Here is a 21231-nt window from a genome sequence, read left to right on the forward strand (position 1 = left end):
TGCTAGTATCGCCCTACATTACAGATGAGGAAACTGAGGCACAGAGGGGTTGATGGGCCAAAGTCACATGAGTGACTTTGGTAAGTGGCAGAGCCAGGATTTGAACTCAAGTCTCCTAGCTCCAGAATCCAGGCTCAGACCATTTCTCCATGCTGCATTTGTTAAATTAATTAATTAATTTTTTATTAAAAATTTTTTTATTGTTTTTTGAGAGACAGAGACAGACAGAGTACGAGCAGGGGAGGGGCAGAGAGAGAGGAAGTCACAGAATCTGAAGCAGGCTCCAGGCTCTGAGCTGTCAGCACAGAGCCCAACACAGAGCTCGAACTCATGAAATGTGAGATCATGATCTGAGCAGAAGTTGGATGCTTAATTGACTGAGCCACCTAGGCATCCCTATTTTTAGTTTTTAAAGTTTATTTATTTTGAGAGAGACAGAGACAGCGCAAGTGGGGGAGGGGCAGGGATAGAGAGAGAGGGAGAGAGAGAATTCCAAGCAGGCTCCACACTGCCAGCACAGAGCCTGATGAAGGGTTCGAACCCACGAACCAGGAGATCATGACCTAAGCCGAAACCAAGAGTCAGAAGCTTAACTGACTCAGCTACCCAGGCATCCCTCTCTGTTGCATTTTAATAGGGAGAATTTCATCTCATTATGAAAAATAATGGTTTGTGGTTTTGAAGACAACGTAGAAATGTATAAAAATGGTTTACCTAATATTAATTTAAAAATTAGTTGTCAAATTATATGTGTGCTATAACTGGAATTGTTAAAGAACAATGTGCAGAAAGAAGTCTAGAAGAAAAAACATGAAGCCTATAAAAGTTGTGCTACATTGGTAAGATAAATAGGGATTTCTTCTTTTACTTCCCCATTGTTGATTTAAAAAAAATTTTTTTTACATTTATTTATTTTTGAGAGACAGAGAGGGACAGAGCACAAGTTGGGGAGGGGCAGAGATGAAAGGAGACACAGAATCCGAAGCAGGTTCCAGGTTCCGAGCTGTCAGCACAGAGCCCGATGTGGGGCTCGAACTCACCGACCGTGAGATCATGACCTGAGCCGAGGTCGGACGCCTAACCGACTGAGCCACCCAGGCGCCGCCCTGTTGTTGATCTTAAAGTTTCATTACTTGTAGGATGTTTGGATAATGACTAGAAATTTACAGGCTTACACATTCTTCCCTCTTCGTCCCTCTTTCTGAATGTAGCTTCCAAGGGGGGCACCTGCGTGGCACAGTCGGTTAAGCGTCCGACCTCGGCTCAGGTCATGATCTCACGGTCAGTGGGTTTGAGCCCCGCATCAGGCTCTGTGCTGACAGCTCAGAGCCTGGAGCCTGCTTCGGATTCTGTGTCTCCCTCTCTCTCCCTCTGTCTCTCTCTCTCTGTGCCCCTCCCCAGCTCATGTTCTCTCCCTCAAAAATAAACGGACATTAAAAGAACTAAAGGAAAAAAAAAAGACTTGAATGTCGCTTCCAAGGGACCAGCTTGTATCCAAGAGCACACGAAGTCTCACCTTTACAGGGTGGTGTGTTACATTCAAGGGACATGGTCCTAAAGAACTTCTGAACTTCACAATTTACCTAATTTAAGATTTGAACAAACGTTGGACTATTTCTGTTCACCAGCTAATCCAGCACTCTCGAGTAGCAATGGCATAAATCTAGTTCCCATGAGCCCACCAGCTTTGAGACTACACAATTGTTAACTCTTTTGAATTAAAGGGATTCATACTGTTTCCATTTTGCACATAAAGGGAGACTTTATTAATATTTTTAGAATGAATCCATATTTCAAACTCACTCCTGTCTTGCACAGATTTCGTTTAAATGCTCATTACTTGCTCCAAGTTGATATATTTCTAGGCTACTAGAGATAGAATGATCTCAAAGGGCATAGCTTAAACCCAACTCCAGCATGTCATCCACCCTCTACCAGGGATGGATGTCCAACTCAACAAATGTTTTGTTGAGTACTTACTTTGAGTCAGGTACTATCAACATGAGTGACAGGATTCTCTGTTCTGAAAGCATTCACATTCCAATGCCTTCTTAAATGCCCATTTAGTCAACACATGCTTTTTACTGACCATCTTCTTTGTGCTAAATCCTATGCGCTAAAAGAATGGAATATTTTTAAAGATTTTATTTATTTATTTTAAGCAATCTCTACACCTGACATGGGGATCGAACTCATGACCCTGAGATCAAAAGTCATGTGCTCTGCCAACTGAGCCAGCCAGGTGCTCCAAAGAATTGAATATTTTATATCCCAGCTGTTTAGATCCTGGACCCTGCTTGGGTTCCAACCTAACCCTGCCATGTCCCAGCTGAACGATTTAACTCTTTTTGTGTCTCGGTTTCCTCCTCTGTAACTGATGGTAGTAAAATGACTTACCTTTCAGAGTGGTTGGGAGCATGTAATGAGTTAGTATGTGAGAGGCTGGCAGGAACTTGGTGAACACGCAATCCATGCAGGGTGTGGTTATTTTCAGAGATTACCATTAGAGAGCCCTTATGAGACACTTGCCTTTTCCCCAAGGCCCCAGCCTTGTCTTGGGGTTTCCAGAGTACACAAGGATTCTCAACAGGGAGCGGCTTTCTTTCCCAAGGTGTGCTGACACTTGCATAGGCTCAGGGCTAGCACAGCCTGATCTTTAACACTGTAAATCACAAACGATGTCCTGGTTAGAGCCACGATACCGATAAGAGCCGCTTACAACATATGGGGTCTTGTGTAAAACATCTACTGTGTGTTACCTCCCAACATCAGCCTAGGAGGGAGGTACTGTCATAACCCCACTTCCCAGATGAAGAAATAGAGGGTCCACACAACTACACAGAACATTCTCCAAAACTCATGTGTGGAAGACGCAGATTCAGGCAGCATGCATCTTAACTGAGATGTTGAATTGATCCTCACTAGACACAAATTCTTCGTCTACCAATTTGTGCATGCAAAGGCCTGAAAATCAGGAAGGATAACAGCTTTATTATTTTTTTTAATCTATATAATTATTACTGGGAACAGGCACTGCTAAACACATCACAAATATTAACTGGTTTAGGTATCATTAGTAAGTCCACTTTACAGATGTGGAAACGGAGACACAGGGAAGTTAAATAACTTGACCAGGGTTGCATAGGTAGGGATGGTGGGACCAAGGCTCACACCCAGGCCTCTGTGCTGTGCCTTCTTACAGATAAGGATAAGCAGATGGCCTTCTATGAACTTTGGCTTTGTTAATTCACCGTCAAATAAAAACAAATCCCGATGTACTAAGGAGAGGTTTTATTTGAAAGGGTTGTTGCAGGGGGATAGGACGGGCGTGGTATGGGGAATACTCTGACCATAGTTCTGCAAGTATCTCAAGGGTTGGACCAGAAACAGAATGTTGCTTTTAGAGGGGGCGGTAAACACGTGCAGATGGCTCCAGGTGAGGGGCATTGCATGGGCAGGCAGGCTGTGACCAGACGGTAGATGAAAGGAGGTTTTCCCCTGAGACCAGCCTATTCTCAGGAGTGGCTGCCTACTGGCTCAGGCTGGGGGTGGGCCAGGGCCCGGGGGAAGAAGAGAATCTGCACCAAAGGTTGGTTAACAAGCACTTTTTCCCAATGATTCGCTGGTGACAGGCCATTCAGCTAATTATTTATGGAGCAATGGAGGGCCTGGGTCTGGCCCTGTCACCGGTAAGCCAGGGGAGCATCCATGAGTGTTACCCAGGTCACAGGGGGCAGCGGACTTCTTTGCACTAAGCTGTCTCCTAAGAAACAAAGAGAGGGGGCGATTCTGTTTGCTGTTTTCCAGAATCGCAGGGCCTGGCAAAGTTCAACACGCCATCACTCCATTTGCCTCCAGCACAGACACACCTCCTTTTGCCTCACTTGGCTTTGTTGTGCTTCGCAGACAATGCGATTTTTACAGACTGAAGGTTTGTGGCAACCCTGGGTTGAGCAAGTCTACTGACGCCATTTTTCCAACAGCATCTGCTCACTTCATGTCTGTGTGACACATTCTGGTAATTCTCACAGTATTCCGAACTTTTTCTTTACTATTATATTTGTGATGGTGACCTGTGATCAGTGATCTGTGACGTTACTGTTGTCATTGTTTTGGGGCACCACGAAGCGTGCCCCTAGAAGACAGCAAACTTAATCAGCCCTTCCCTCGTCTCCCCCTGCCCTCGGGCCTCCCTGTTCCCTGAGACTCAGCAGTATTGAAATTAGGCCAGTTAGGAACCCGACGCTGGCCTCTAAGGGTGCAAGTGACAGGAAGAGTCTCTTGTCTCTCACTTTAAGTCAAAAGCTAGAAGTGATTACGCTCAGGGAGAAGGGCATGTTGAAAGCGGAGATAGGCCGGAGCCAGGCCTCTTGCGTCATTTAGCCAAGCTGTGAGTGCAAAGGGAAAGTACCCGAAGGAGATCAAAAGGGCTCCTCCAGCGGACACGCAAATGCGAAGAGAGCGAGAGGACTTACTGCTGATGAGAAGGTTTCAGCGGTCTGGATAGAAGAGCAAACATTCTCTTAAGCCAAAGCCTAACCCAGAGCAAAGTGCTAACTCTCTCCAGTTCCATGGAGGCTGAGAGGCGAAGAGGCTGCACAAGAACAGCTTGAAATTGGCAGATACTGGTTCGTGAGGCGCAAAGGAAAGAGGCTGACGTCCTAACCTCAAAGTCCAAGGTGAAGCAGCAGGTGCTGTTGCAGAAGCTGCAGCAAAGTATTTAGACATAGTGAAAGTGGCTACACTGACCAATAGATTTTCACTCAACAAGATGTTCAAAGCTAGAGAAGAGAAATCAACGTCTGGCTTCAGAGGTTCAAAGAAGGGGCTGGTTCTCTTCGTAGGGGCTAATGTAGCTGGTGACTTTGAATTGAAGCCAGTGCTCACTCACCATTCTGAAAAGGCTTGAGCCCTTAAGAATTATGCTAAATCTGGGGCGCCTGGGTGGCGCAGTCTGTTAAGCGTCTGACTTCAGCCAGGTCACGATCTCGCGGTCCGTGAGTTTGAGCCCCGCGTCAGGCTCTGGGCTGATGGCTCAGAGCCCGGAGCCTGTTTCCGATTCTGTGTCTCCCTCTCTCTCTGCTCCTCCCCCGTTCATGCTCTGTCTCTCTCTGTCCCAAAAATAAATAAACGTTGAAAAAAAAAATTAAAAAAAAAAAAGAATTATGCTAAATCTGCTCTATTTGTGCTCTATGAATGGAACAACAAAGCCTGGCCGACAGCACATCTGTTTGCCTAATATTTTAAGCCCAGTATTGAGACTCACTGCTCAGGGGAAAAAAAAATTTCTTTCAAAATATTAGTGCTCACTGACAATGCATCTAGTCACCCAAGGGTGCTGATGGGGGTGGTACAATGAGATGAATGTTGTCTTCATGCCCGCTAACGTAACATCCATTCTGCAGCCCGTGGATAGAGAAGTAATTTTGAATTTCAAGTCTTATTATTTAAGAAATACATTTTGTAAGGCGAGAGATGCCATAAAAAGTGATTCCTCCGATGCATCTGGGCAAAGTCAATTGGAAACCTTCTGGAAAGGATTCACCATTCTGGATGCTGTTAAGGACATTTGTGATTCATGGGAAGAGGTGAAAATATCAGCATTAACAAGAGTCTGGAAGAAGTTGATTCCAACCCTTATGGATGGATGACTTTGAGGCTGTCCAGACTCGAGTGGAGGAAGTCACCACAGATGTAGTGGAAATAGCAAGAGAACCAGAATTAAAAGTGGAGCCTGGGACATCTGGGTGGCTCAATCGGTTGAGCGTCTAGCTTTGGCTCAGGTCATGATCTCGACGTTCGTGAGTTCGAGCCCCACTGCTGTCATCAGACTCACTGCTGTCAGTGCATAGCCCACTTTGGATCCTCTGTCTCCTGCTCTCTCTGCCCCTCCCTGGCTTGTGCTTTCTCTTTCTCTCAAAAATAAATAAACATTAAAAAAAAAAACACAACAACACGTGGAGCCTAAAGGTGGGACTGAATTGCTGCCTTCTCATGATAAAACTTTTAATGCATGAGAAGTTGCATCTTATGGATGACCGAAGAAAGTAGTGGCCTTTGTGAAAGTGGTTTCCACTCCTGGTGAAGATGATTGAAATGACAAGAGAGGATTTAGCAGATAAACTGAGTTGTCAAAACAGCAGCAGGATTTGAGAAGAATTAACTCCAATTTTGAAAAAAGATCTCCTGTGGGTAAAATGCTATCACACAACATCACATGAAACAGAGAAATCACTCTCTAAAGGAAGAGTCAATCGATGTGGCAAGCTTTACCGTTGTCTTAAGAAACTGCCACCACCACCCCAACCTTCAGCAACCACCACTCCACTTGGTGAGCAGCTGTCAGCATCCAGGCAAGACCCTCCACCATCAAAAAGCCCAGATGATGGTTAGCATTTTTTAGCAATAAAGTATTTCTTAAATATTTTATTTTTAACATTTATTTAATTTTGAGACGGAGAACGAGAGAGAGAGAGCAACCAGGGGAGTGACAGAGAGAGCGGGAGAGAGAGAATCCCAGGCAGGCTCCACGCTATAGCACAGAGCCCGATGCAGGGCTTGAATCACTCACAAACTGTGAGATCATGACGTGAGCCGAAATCAAGAGTCGACACTTAACTGACTGAGCCACCCAGGTGCCCCAGCAATAAAGTATTTTTTAATTAAGGTATGTACGTTGTTTTTTAGGCCTAATGCTATTGTACATTTAATAGGCTACAGTATAGTGTAAACATAACTTTTATATATGCTGGGAAACCAAAACATTCATTTGACTTGCTTTATTGTGGCAGTCTGGAACTGAACCCGCAAAATCTCTGAAGTTTGCCTGTATCTTCCACATGCCAGGCTCTTCCTAGGAACTTTCTAGAGAGTTAGATCCTGGATTCACAAAGCTAGTCAAAGTTACGACCTTCAGGGGGTGCGTGGCTGGCTCCATCCATCAGTAGAGCATGTGACTCTTGATCTCAGGGTCGTGAGTTCAAGCTCCACATTGGGCATGGAGCCTACTTAATAAATTAAAGTTTTTTAAAAAGACGCTACTTTCAAAAATATCTTCCAGATTGTTCTCTACTCAGAGAACATGTAGTCAGGATCAACACATCTCCTTCTTCTCTCACTTAGCATAAAGTTTTCAAGATTCACCATTGCTGTAGTGTGTAACAGAACTTTATTTCCTTCTATGGCTGAATCATATTTCATTGGATGGATACACCATGTTGTGTTTATGTATCCGTCTGTTGGTAGACTTTTGGGTGGACAACCTTTCTCACCCTCCTCTGCACATGCCCTGGCTGGGTGTTTCTTTGCTGCATGGAACCCGGGGCCGCGGCCTTCATCTCTGCACTGCAGAACGATTCTTTCTGTGCAGGGAAGGAACATGCGGACATCCTAATATGACAGAAACCTGTCAGGAGAACTGGAAGCTTGAAAATTCATGGCCTCAATATGCCCAGCTGCGTCGACCATGAGGCAGAAGCACAGGGTTTGGTGTATCACAAATGGGAGGGGCCCTCCGTGGACACATGGCCTTGCCCGCCACAGCAGGTGTAACCCAGCTCCAGACCCATTCTTCGTGCCAATCGGGTTCTAAGTTAGTTACTTGCAGGTTGATCATACCCTTCCTTGCTGGACCACACGAGGAGCATTCTGGACTTGGCTTCCCCACACTTCCCCTCTCTTCTTAAACAGATAAAGGAGAAGGTGGCTGGTCCAGGATAACGAAGAGGCATGGGCTTGGATTTAGGCCCCGGCAGAGAGTCTAAGTCTATCCCTACTATCTCTGTAATGCTGGCCCTTCTCCTTTTCAGTTTTCCCCTGTGTAGAATGGGAAAGGTAATCTCACCTGTTGACATTTGGAGAATAATTTTGCAAGACAGTACTGGTCACCAGTGACATCTGAGGTTTCCGGGGTGGTGTAGGGATTTGCGTGCTTGGCACCTATCTGTGGCGCTTGGCACTGTCCAGGAGCTGGTTCCAGCATAGTTGACTGAGAAGTTGAATTTGTCCAGCTGCAGGGCAAAGCCACATTCACTGGGCTCACAAAACTGGCACACACATATTACATGTTGAAGAGCCATAATTCTAATGTCCTAATTTATACCAAGATGGACATCTGTCACCTGGCTCAGATGCTTCTATCTGCCTCCATTGTTACTGTCTCTTCCTCTGGGCAGGCCCTGGTGGTGACGCTTACACAGAGGCCTGTCTCCCGAGCATAGATGCACATGGACATACAAGAAGCAAAAGTTAAATGCAATCAGCATTATTTATAGTAGTCGATACATGGAAGCAACCCAAGTGTCCGCTGACAGATGAAAGGAGAGGGGTGCCCGGGTGGTTCAGTCGGTTAAGCATCCGACTTGGGCTCAGGTCATGATCTCACTGCTTGTGAGTTCGAGCCCCGCATCATGTTCTGTGCTGAGAGCTCAGAGCCTGGAGCCTGCTTCAGATTCTGTGTCTCTCACTCTCTTTCCCCCCCTCCACTTGTGCTTTGTCTCTCTGTCTCAAAAATAAGGACATTGAAAATATTAAAAAAAAAATAGATGAATGAATAAAGAAGATGTGGTGCACATGCGTGCACACACACACACACACACACACACACACACACACAGAATATTATTCAGCCATAAAAAAGAATGAGACCTTGCCATTTGCAACAACATGGATGGACCTAAAGGTATTATCCTAAGTGAAATAAGTCAGGAAGGCAAATACCGTATGATTTTACTTGTATGTGGAATCTAAAACAAAACAAATAAAAAAAATCAGAAACAGATCCATAAATAGAGAACAAAGTAGCGGTTGCTAGGGGGAGGGGGCTAGGGGCTGGGCAAAATGGGTGAAGAGCAGTGAGAGATACAGGCTTCCAGTTATGCAACGAATAAATAAGTCACAGGGATGAAAGGGACAGCATGGGGAATATAGTCATAGTATTGTAAGAGTGATGTATGGGGACAGATAGTAGCTACACTTGTGCTGAACACAATATAATGTGTAAACTTGTCAGATCGCTAATTTGCACTTCGGAAACTAATGTCACATTGTGTGAGCCATACTCAAGCAATAAATAAATAAAGAAACAAATAAATAAATAAGACAAAAGGACAGAAAAACAGGCATTCACATGCCTTGCTGATAAATGTGAAAGACTAAAATCTATGACCATTTTAAACGTGTCTATCTTTGACCCAGAAAGTCTCAGGGTCTGTCCTAGAGAACAAATACATACATTCAGAGACACATAAGTGATGCTCTTTCCAGCACTGTACATGAGAGCAAAAGAAGGAATTAACCTAAATGTCCATGAATAGGAAAATGATTATATAACTTTTGGTGCTTCTGATGGAATATGACACAGCAATTTTATTTTTATTTTTTTTATTAAAAAAATTTTTTTTTCAACGTTTATTTATTTTTGGGACAGAGAGAGACAGAGCATGAACGGGCGAGGGGCAGAGAGAGGGAGACACAGAATCGGAAACAGGCTCCAGGCTCTGAGCCATCAGCCCAGAGCCCGACGCGGGGCTCGAACTCACGGACTGCGAGATCGTGACCTGGCTGAAGTCGGACGCTTAACCGACTGCGCCACCCAGGCGCCCCATGACACAGCAATTTTAAAAGATGGGGTAGAGCTATATCAACTGACATGGATATTCCTCCAAGATACTTTTTAAAAATGTTTTTATTTTTGAGAGACAGAGAGATACAGAGTGCTAACGGCGGAGGGGCAGAGAGAGGAAGACAGAATCCGAAGCAGGCTCCAGGCTCTGAGCTGTCAGCACAGAGCCCGACATGGGGCTCAAACCCACAAACCGTGATATCGTGACCTGAGTCGAAGTTGGACGCTCAACCGACTGAGCCACCCAGGCAGCACTCCAAGATGTTTTGTTAAGCAAAATGCTACATTCACCCATTTTGTCCAACCTACCACCCCCCGCCCCTCTGACAACCATCAGTTTGTTCTCTGTATTTATAGGTCTGATTCTGCCTTTTGTTTGTTTATTCATTTGTTTGGTTTTTTAGGTCTCACTTAGGAGTGAAATTACATGGTATTTGTCTTTCTTAGTGTGACTGATTTCACTGGGCATCATACCTTCTAGGTCCATCCGTGTTGTCTCAAATGGCAGGATTTCATTCTTTTTTTAGGACTGTATAATATTCTTGTGTGTGTGTGTGTGTGTGTGTGTGTGTGTGTGTGTGTGTGTATAAAACACGTTTTCCTTATCTGTTAATCTATTGATGGACATTTAAGTAGCTTCCATTTCCTGGCTGTTATAAACAATGCTGCAATAAAAATAAGGATCCACGTATCCTTACAAAGTAGTGTTTTTGTTTTCTTTGGGTAAATACCCAATAGTGGAATTATTGCATCATATGGTATTTCTATTTTTAATGTTTTGAACAACCTCTATACTGTTTTCCACAGTGGCTGCACCAATTTGCGTTCATGACAACAGTTCACAAGTGTTCCTTCTTCTCCACATCCTCGCCAACACTTGGTATTTCTTGTCATTTTGATTGTAGCCGTTTTAACTGGTGTGAGAGGATATCTCATGGTGGTTTTGACTTGCGTTTCCCTGGCACTTAGTGATACTGAACATCTTCTCATGTGTATGTTGGCCATTTGTATGTCTTCTTTGGGAAAATGTCTATTCAGTGCCTCGGCCCATTTTTGAATTAGATTGTTTGATTTTTTTTTTTTTTTTTTTTTTGGTGTTGAGTTTGTCCTTTCACCGTCTAATGGTGATCATCCTCTTCTTAGGGACAGTGACACTTCTGTTCAGATTCCAGGAAGGTTTTGTTAGCTTGGAAGTAAGATGTCTTTTCTGGTCACTGACACATTGATCCTTGAGTCAACTGTCAGCGTGCTCTCTGATTTCTCATATTTTCCAGTTCTTAGGTAGATGCCTGACTATAGCCCCTGACTGCTGATAAGAGGGATCCCTCAAGGTTTACAGGAAAGATCACCTGACCCAGCCAGCGTGAAGACTATGTCTCACCTTTAGAGTTCTGGAGGCATATTGACTGTTGGGTGTTTATTCTGCTGTGGCTCAACAGGTGATTTTATGTGCATGTTGCCTTCATTCAGACCTTCAGATATCTATCACTTGTGGGCATAAAACCATTTTTCAAGAGTCTATAATATCCTGCAGACTGGTTTGGATAAACTCCCACCTCAAAGTATGAGGGGTATTTTACATATTATTTGTCATCCATTTATTTCCACAAAGTGATGCACTTAGGGCCTTCTATCTGGCTTCTGTTGCACCTATCCTTCTAGGGTTGATGTCTATTCAACAACTTGGGAGAAGGCCATCATGGGGGGAAAAGTTCTGAGGAGATGAGCAGTGCAGGTGGCTATGAGCCATCATCTTTCATAACCTAGAAGGGACTGGGAAGCTTCTTGTTACTGACTTCTGTCCACAGGGACGCAGGATCGGACATTTTGTTACGTCTCTAAAACCCAAAACCGACCCTAAGGTATTAGTTTGTAACGAATGATTCACTGAAGATTTTACAGAGTGATGGAAGCTACATCAAATACGACACAGCAGAGATTGATAGAAAAATTTCCATGATGTGTCTTTACTTTCCCTCCTAAGTTATGTGGCCACCAGCCACTCCTGGACCATCCCTCCGTCAGAAATTCCCCTTTCACTTAAGCCCCCACTCCAAATTTTACCTAACTTTCCTTCTTTTTATACAGAGAAATGCATGTGTTTTGGCTTGTCTGTGCATTTTTCCACTTAGCAGATAAAGAAACTTCCTCAAGTGCCACCCTCTCCAGAAAACGCGGACAATCATACCTAGCATGGAATGTTTTCCTCATTAAGTGACTTCTCCTGCCACCTGAGTCTGAGCCCACTTTGTCTTGCCTCCATCCCTTGCAGGTGGTGATTCTGGCTTTGGCCATGCCCTGTCCAAATATCTGGATGAGCTTGGCTTCACGGTATTTGTCGGAGTTCTGAATGAAAAGGGACCAGGAGCAGAGGAACTGCGAAGAACCTGCTCCAAGCGCGTCTCCGTGCTCCAGATGGACATCACCAACCCGCAGCAGATAAAAGACGCCCACAGCAAAGTGGTGGAAAAGGTGCAGAACAGAGGTACTGCGACCCACCCCTCCTAGCAAGTGACCCACTCTGGTTCCAGCCTCGAATTACCACTGTCCTCTAGTCCATTCTGGCTGCTGACCACATCTGAGGGTGTGAGCACCTGTCACGTGCCACGGCCTCTCGCAGACACAAAGATGGTACGAATGGGTCAGCAGTCCATCCTCACAGAACTTGAATTCTTGAACCCATTTGCCCAACATCTGCTTGGTCACCCTCCCATTGCTTACCCTCATGCTCGCGCTTCCCGTTGCTTTCCTCCCACCAATATTAACATGCGTTAGACTTAAAAAAAAAAAAAAAGTAACCATTACTGTCTTCCTTTAGTCACAGCCCTTCTTCTTCCCCTTCCTTCATGGCCGAGCTCTTTGGAACCCTGCTGTCCTGTTTTTAACTTGTTCACCTTCAATCCTGTGTTGGCTTACTGGTCTGGCTGACCTGATAAGTGTCATCCTGGACACCTAGCTGTTTATCTCTCTGCACTATTTTATTTTTTAATTAAAAAATTTTTAATCTTTATTTATTTTTTTAAACATCATATGACATTGGTTTTTTTTTTTAATTTTTTTTTTCAACGTTTATTTATTTTTGGGACAGAGAGAGACAGAGCACGAACGGGGGAGGGGCAGAGAGAGAGGGAGACACAGAATCGGAAACAGGCTCCAGGCTCTGAGCCATCAGCCCAGAGCCCGATGCGGGGCTCGAACTCACGGACCGCGAGATCGTGACCTGGCTGAAGTCGGACGCTTAACCGACTGCGCCACCCAGGCGCCCCTTTAATCTTTATTTTTGAGAGACAAAGAGAACAAGTGTGTGAGCAGGGGATGGGCAGAGAGAGAGGGAGAGAGAGAATTCCAAGCAGGCTCTGCACTGTCAGCATAGAGCCAGACTCAGGGCTCCAACCCACGAACCACGAGATCATGACCTGGGCTGAAACCAAGAGTCAGAAACTTAACTGACTGAGCCACCCAGGCAACCCCCCCCCAACCTTTGTTTTTTTTTAATTTTAATAATCCCTTTTACTTAACCCAGTATATCTACAACATTAATATTTCAATATGTAATCAATACAAAGGTTATTAGTGAAGTATTTCACATTTTTTTAACTAAATCTTTGAAATCTGGTGTGTATTTTATACTTACAGCTCAACTCAATTTAGAGGCTAAATTTTCAATGGTTAAAGTGAAATATAGTCCTACCAAAACCACAGAGCTGTATTTATTTATTTATTTAATTTAAATCCAAGTTAGTTAACATAGAGCTGCAGTATTATAAATGTGCTGACCACCCTCCCTTGTCTTGGCTTTGAGGTCTCCAGCTTTCCTATTGCTTCCCTAGTTCTCTGATTTTTTTTTTTGCTTCTCCTGCCTGAACCCCTTCTTCCATCCCCCCAAAGAATGTGAATGTTTCTGCAGGCTCCATCCACAAACTTCCCATTCCATGTTTCCTGGGCTAAGCTGTTCTGTCCCTGTGCTACTCAGCTGCATATTACAATCACCTGGCGAGTGTTCGAAAATACCCATGCTTGGGCCCAGGATGGCCTACATAAGTTGGAGGCCCCAGGGCAAAATTAAAATGATGTAAGGCCCCTTGTTTCAAAAATGATGAAGACTTCAAGATGATGCTAGCAGAGAAGTGACACAAGCAGGAAGATCAGAAGCACGGGGCCCTGTGTGACTGCACAGGTGGTACACCCATGATGCCCACCCAGCCTGGGAACCCTTCCCCTAACCAATCAGATCGGTGTCTACAGGCAAGGATTCAGCTGTCCTTCAATAAGGGGGCTGCTACTGTTGCTAGCCTGTTGCTACGAATGTCAGCGGCAAAGAAGGTCCCACTCGGGGGTCCCAGGCCTCAGTATATTTGAAAGCTCCCTAGGTGATACTAAGGTTCTGCCAGAGCTGAGAAACACTGAGATGTATGCCAGTCACTTCCAAGTGTATTACCAGCCTAGCCCCCTTCTCAACATCTCAACCTATATGTATATAAAACTGTCTGCCTGACATCCCGCCTCCCTTTGTTAAAATCTGACCTCATTATCTTTTCCCCTGTTGCCTGTCTGCAAATGCGCTTACCCTCCTTCATTCCACAGCTCAGAAGTTGGCATTGGCACGAAGTCAGTCATCCAAGACAGCAGCCTGGGGGTCACTTAGACCTGCAGCTTACCCTCAGTCCCTAAATCCTATTTGTCCCAAGTCCTTCAGTTCCACGTCCTAGATCTTCCTCACCCCAGCCCTATTCTCTCATCTCCAGGCAGTGAGGCTTAGAAGGCTTCACCTTCCACCTGGGCCCCCACGATCTTCCTTGCGATGGGGCTCCCTCCCCATTACTTTCCAAATGGGCAGTGATCTTTACAATGTGCACCTTATAACGCCACCCATCTCTTATAGACCCTTGGACATACAGGGCCTCCGTGTCTTGGGTCCCTCCCATGAGCCAGGCCTGTGGGAGGTGTCTTGCTCAGTCTCACTGAATGGTTCAGTGGGTCTCTATCTGCCACCAAATACAATCTAAACCTCTTCACAAGAATTTGAAAGCTCTCAGGATAGTGGCCACTGACAAACCCTTAATCTGCAATACCTATTGGCCCACTCGGTAAATTCTGATCAGTTTCCAGAGTAGAATATGTGAAATGTACCATATCTTTGTACATGCAGCTTCCTCTTACCAAAATTTCCCTCTTGCCTCTGCTCCCTTTTTCTAAGACTCTTGATTTGTCCAACTGCAGACTCTACTCCCACAGGAGGCCTGGCTCAAACATAACATCTCGCGCATGATCTTCCTGTTGATCCAAGTGACACCATTCACTTTCTCTTCTGGACGCTCACTTGTTATACCTTGCATACACCTGCATTACTGATTATAAATATCTGTCCATCTCCTGCTCCTCACCACCAGGTTCCTTGAGAATCACAACCATGTTCCCAGGAGGATGCGTTCAGACGCCAGTGGCACAAACCCAGGTCGAAATGGCTAACGTATAAAGGAATGTATGTGCGTAATTGAAATGACAGGTTAGCTTCAGGCGTGTTGGATCGTTAAACAATGTCATCAGGGCTCAGTCTCTGTTTCTTACCCTGCTCTCTCCCTGGTTGGCTTCACGTTGGGGCTTTGCATGGAGGCCTCAAGCACTTGCAGCTTATATCCTCTTTACTGCTGACATTTTCAGCATAAAAAGAGTAATATTATCTGCCTCATTTGGCAGTTGAAGATGTAGTTATACAGAAAGCACTTAGAAGAGTCCCTGACATGAGGAAGGCATTCAGTACGGGCTCCTGTTTTCCATTCATTCAACACTAAGCACAGTCCCTGGCATATAATAAATATTCAGCAAACATCTAAGAAGTGAGAGGAGGAAAGAAAAATAGACTTTTTGTTATTAGGGATTAATTTTCAGCAAGTTTAGCAATGTGTGGTCGTTTTCTAGAAAAGTAGTCTTCCTGGCCTGCTCTTTTGTGGTCTCAGAGATTTGAGCTTGTCCCTCTTAAGAAAGGGACTTCATGGTGTCTTATTCAATAAGATATTCGATACAGACCCCTCTAGTGAGGCCCAGAGGGGCAGTATTAACCATACTGAAGGATAAAGCAATGGGCTATAGATATGGAAATACTACACCAGCATCCAGGGATGCTGAAGGGGTGTGGGGGAATACACTTCCCAATGAGCGAGCCCATGGTATTTTGTGGCCAGAATTCTGGAGAGCCACCCTCTTCTGAGGCAGAATTATCAATATGCCTTCTGTCCGCTTTCCTTGAGGTCTCTCTCAACCTCAGCCTCTCGACTCAAAGAGGAAGTGAAGCAGTGAAACACAGAATTTAAAATCACCAAGAAGGAGGTTTCCTGAAGAACCCTCTGGGACCTGGAGACAAACGAGAAAATGTCAGCTCCTGTAAGAGAGCTGTCACTGTGCTGTGTTCCTACACAGCACATTATTATATAAGTAAATATTACTTATTTTAAAGTTAATACGACCCATAGGTATAGTGGGCTTATCAGCCATCTTAAAATTCTATGGCAGGAGTTGGCAAACTATGGCCCTGTTCTGTTTTGTTTTATATTTTATTTTGAAAAAAATTGTAGATTCATAGGAAGTTGCAAATAAATGTCAGGCAGAGCCTGTGTGTGTTTTGCCAAGCCTCTCCCAGTGTTAACATCTTACATAACTACAGTACAATATCAAAACCAGGAAATTGGCATTGGTGTAAGCCACAGAGCTTATATTTCACCAGCTATACATATGAGCATGTGTGTGTGCACGCGCGCACATGCGTGTGTAGCTTTGTACGAGAGCATCACAATCAAAACACAGAACTATTCCATCACTACCAGGCTCTCTCATGCCACGTTTTTAGAGCCATATTCTCATCTGTCACTCCTGGCGATCACAAATCTGTTCTCTCTCTAACTTTGTCATTTAAAGAACATTATATAGATCTGCCACCTGTTTTTGCACAGCCTCTGAGCTAAGGAAGGTTTTCATAGTTTTAAATGGTTGAAAAAATCAGAAGAAGAAGATTATTTTGACAAATGAAAATGATATGGAATTCAAATGTCAATGTCCATAAATGCAGCTTTAGTGTGGCCCTGCTCCCGTTCATTTACGGATGAAGTCTGCGTCTGCTCTTACCCTATAGCATAGCTGAAACAGTAGTGCTCACACAGAACTGTTCACTATCTGGCCTTTTTTAGAAAAAGTTTGGCGACCCCAATTCTAGTGCCTTCTCAAGCTGTTGCATGTTGCCTGTCCAAGGTGTACATCAGGCTGAATGAATTCAGCAGAGGCGTCCCCTCCACCATCACCATCCTTATAATAGCTGTTGAGCTCTTACTACGGCAGGCATCATCTCAATTAGGGCTCCCAATCACGACTGTGTATAAATGTCAGACCCCCAGCTCAGGTGTGTGAGAAATGTAGCATTATTTTCTGCGACTCAACTCTGTATTTGAGCCATCTCTCTGCCATGTGGCAAAAACCATTTCAATTGGAACTTCACCTCGTTTCCCCAGGGTAGCATCTAAATTCCTGGGGAGGAGACGTTTCTTCTTTGATTGCCAATGCTTCACGCTGACCCCTGCTGAGGCGTCCGACAATCTGTCCAGTCCTTGCACAAGTTGGCTGCCTCTTAGCTTCTTGATGCCATCCAAAAGGCACCATTAGGGCTGGACTTCCTGCCATTTGTGTCTCTGAGGCTCCTTCGACTTCTCTACGTAACACAGGTTCTCACACTTGAGATCACTTGGACGGTATGGTCTGTCACCAGAAGCTGAGCTTCAACAACAACTTCTGCTTGCTAGTTTCTGATCTAGCAGGGCTGAAGTGGGGTTCCAGAATCTGCATTTCCAACAAGTTCCCATTTGTGCTGGACCACATCTTGAGAGCCACTGTTGTAAACCAGGCTGAGGCTCAGGGAACTCAGAGAATAAACATACCCCAGGTTCTGTCATCTCTGTTTCTCCCAGGTAGAGAGGAACCAGGTCACTCACTTCTGCTATAGAGCCCACCTCCTAAAAGACATTTGGACTTTTTGGATTACCTCTTTCCCACCATTTAGGGCAGTGGTTCCCAAGCTTGCTTGTACATTGGAATCCCCAGGGGAATTTTTGAAACTATCAGTGTCAGGGCCCCTTCTCTTCCCTATCCCAGAATTTCTGATGTAATTGGCTGGAATGTGGCTGGACACTAGGGTTTTAAAAAGTGCTTCTCCCACCCCCAGGTGATCCTAATGTGCAGTCAAGGTGGCAAACCACCACTTGGGAACAGGGCTTCTCCAAGTGTGGTCCAGACCTGCATCAGCACCACCTGGAAGGTCGTTAGAAATGTAGATTCTCAAGCTCCATCCCAGACACCCCCAAATGGGATTCCCTAGAGGTGGGCCCAGCGGTCTGTTTGTACAAGCCCTCTGGGTGATTCTGATGCAATCAATAGGATTAGGCTGGGTGGGGAAGGGACTAGGGCTCAGAGATTCTGCCATCTTCTTAGCTCTCGACACTTCTCTAGCTGTCTCATTTCCCTGGATTAGGGGATCTCTTCTAGTTTAGGGAAAAGGGAAGACAGGCTTCTATATCATCCATCCCGCATGGTCCTAAGGATGTTCTACTGTCTCTACACACTCCTTTAAGGGAGAAACATGAGGTAGGCCCTTATTACTATCCCCCTTGCTGCTGCTTCCCTCTGCGGATACAGCAAATATCTAGCTGCTTGGATGTAGGAAAGTGTTAGAAGGAGAAGGAAATACCTCCAGAAAACCACTGCTTAATATTTCAAATCTACTCACTACACAACCCCCTGCCCCCACCCCAAAGGAGGTGGTTTTAGGTATTCGAGGAGACTGAGGTCTGAGTTTGAGTGATCTGCCTGGATCCTAAACCTGAAAGGGGACTTTTAGACTCTGGAGCTTTAAGTGTTAAAAATCCTCCTGCTCTCCCAGCATCATGAGACATCAAACTCATTCCTTTCTGTCCTCAGGACTGTGGGCTGTGGTCAACAATGCTGGGATCATTGGCTTACCAGCGGACGGGGAGCTCATTCCCATGACTAACTACAAACAATGCATGGCCGTGAACTTCTTTGGGGCCGTGGAGGTCACAAAGGCATTTTTGCCTCTTCTTAGGAAATCCAAGGGGAGGCTGGTGAACATCAGCAGCATGGCAGGTGAGTTGGCCTTTCCCCACAAGGTTGTACGGTGCCGGTTGTGCAAGATGTGGCTTGTTGCATTCTTTGCGGACCAAAGAAGAAAGCAGGACAGGCTTCTGCAGGGCTGGGTCAAGATTAGTCAAATTGTATGTTTACCGTACATCTTAATACAATAAAACCTTCCCTTTCAAATCCTTTCATGTACAAACGCTTACCTCTTATGTCATCTACTCATTACTGGGGATTTAGGTTTTACATATCTTCATAACACATAAGCTTCCTAGATTTGGACAGGAAACCCGGCATACAGTTACTGGTAATCTGTTTTGAACTGGGCACATTCGTAAGATGAGTAGGCAAATGTCCCCACTGTTGGCACTGATGGAGCTCCACATCTCTGTTGGCTGCCCAATGGTATTTTCCATAAGATCCTTCCCAATATTTTGCAATCTCAAGGCAGTTGGGTCAGGGTGTGACATTTGATGACTCACTTTTTTTCCATTTCAAAGAACAGATAGTCAACAACTTGAGTCCAGGGTTTAACAAACTCCCTTTCGTAAACAAGCCCATGTATGTGATATCACATCCTTTCTTCTAGGACAGGCATTTTCTTTCCTTTCCTTTCCTTCTCCCTCTTTCTTTCTTTCTTTCTTTCTTTCTTTCTTTCTTTCTTTCTTTCTTTCTTTCTTCCTTTCTTTTCTTTCTTTCTCCCCTTCTCTCTCTCTCTTTTTTTTAAAGTAGGCTCCACACTCAGCTCAGAGCCCAACACAGGGGTTGAACTCATGACCCTGAGACTGAGACCGGAGCTGAGTTCAAGAGCTCAACACTAAACCAACTGAGCCACCCAGGCGCCTAGAACAGGCATTTTCAAACTGGGGTTCCTTAGATCCTGACTTGGCTTTGGGAACGTCCATGGGGTTGTGTTTCGGGCCACTGCACGAGTAAAAGGGAAGCCAAGGGGGTGGGGGCTTGGACTTTAGGATCCTGCCTTCAAAGAGAGGAACACCACTACTCTTCACTGTTTGATCAGTTGGTTCCAAACAAGATTTTTTTTTTTTAATTTTTTTTTCAACGTTTTTTATTTTTATTTTTGGGACAGAGAGAGACAGAGCATGAACGGGGGAGGGGCAGAGAGAGAGGGAGACACAGAATGGGAAACAGGCTCCAGGCTCTGAGCCCAACGCGGGGCTCGAACTCACGGACCGCGAGATCGTGACATGGCTGAAGTTGGACGCTTAACCGACTGCGCCACCCAGGCGCCCCAAGATTTTTTTTTTAAATGAAGGATCCACTAGTTACTTTATTTCGTTTATTTGGTTTTTGGGGTGAGGTCCTTTGTATAGACTAGGCAATTATCACTGTTCATCATATTTCCTTCCTGCCTTTAACTCAGCAACTTCCTTGAACTTAACTACGTGAATGTGGGTTACTAAGTTGATGATTGGCCTGAGGAGAAGGGAAGCAAAGAAGGGAGGAAGGACAAGAAGGAGAGAGGGAGGAGAAAGAGAATGGGGAAAGAAAGGCTAAGGTGGTTAACAGAAATGAGTATTATATTTTAACTTGTATGAGAATCCTGAAATAGTTCCAATTTCTTGCTACCTCGCTAAGTGAACAAATCCCGGGAAACACATTTGCAACATTTCAGCCTTATCTTTCTTCTGAACTTAGCCTTCAAAATTTTTACCTCTGTGGAAACCTCGCCTTTTTCAGCTCCCTGGCACAGCCTGGTACCTCTGAAAAATTCTCACACACTCCTTGCCTCACTCATTAAACAAATATTTACTGAAATAACTGATCATTGCCTGCTTCTTGGCACACTGACAAACTTTGCTCTTCTCTCTCTTTGCCTTCAACTTTGAGCAGCTCATTCATTAAGAAGACTGTACTTTAGTTATCACTAATAGGCACACTACCTGCTATGGGCACAGGGTCTGGCATGTAGGATCTCAACTAATAAATGAAGAAATCCAAGTGTGAGAATGAATGAAAAATGGATGGATGAATGAGGGAATGAAGAGTTTACAATACAGAACATGCCTGTTCCTGCATCTTCCACTTGGCTTCTAATGCTTTTTCTAAACCAAGGCTTCGTACTCTCTTCTGTTTCCATTGGAGGGATGCTTCAGTGTTAAAAAAAATAAATCACAATACCTTCACTCTTTTTCTTATGGTGGATGTGCAAATTCTTTACATCTAGCCTTACTATTTCCATTCTATCATCTTACCATCATTGCCAAGTCAACACATCTGAAACCAAAGTTGTCATCGGCAATTCAAAGTTTTCTCCCCTTCTTTTGGTTTTTCTCCTGGTCTTTAAAATTTCAGAGCTTTGAGATTTCTTCTTTTTTTTCTTTTTTAAGTTTATTTATTTATTTTGAGAGAGAGAGAGGAGAGAGAGCAGGAGAGGGGCAGAGAGAGAATTTCAAGCAGGCCCTGCACTGTTAGTACAGAGCCTGGTGTGGGGCTCGAACTCACAAACCATG

At 44.7% G+C, this 21231-nt stretch overlaps 1 protein-coding gene across 1 annotated transcript in view; it reads left to right on the forward strand.

The window, feature by feature from the left end:
• Nucleotides 1-21231, forward strand: part of HSD17B2 (hydroxysteroid 17-beta dehydrogenase 2) — a 91798-nt gene that overhangs the window by 37166 nt on the left and 33401 nt on the right. The window contains exons 2-3 of the mRNA XM_003998308.4: nt 11895-12107; nt 18581-18766. Of these exons, the coding sequence (XP_003998357.2) occupies nt 11895-12107; nt 18581-18766 (399 nt within the window). The remainder of the gene's footprint in view (nt 1-11894; nt 12108-18580; nt 18767-21231) is intronic.

Source organism: Felis catus, chromosome E2 (genome assembly GCF_018350175.1).
Source record: "Felis catus isolate Fca126 chromosome E2, F.catus_Fca126_mat1.0, whole genome shotgun sequence".
In the NCBI taxonomy this organism is placed as follows: domain Eukaryota; kingdom Metazoa; phylum Chordata; class Mammalia; order Carnivora; family Felidae; genus Felis; species Felis catus.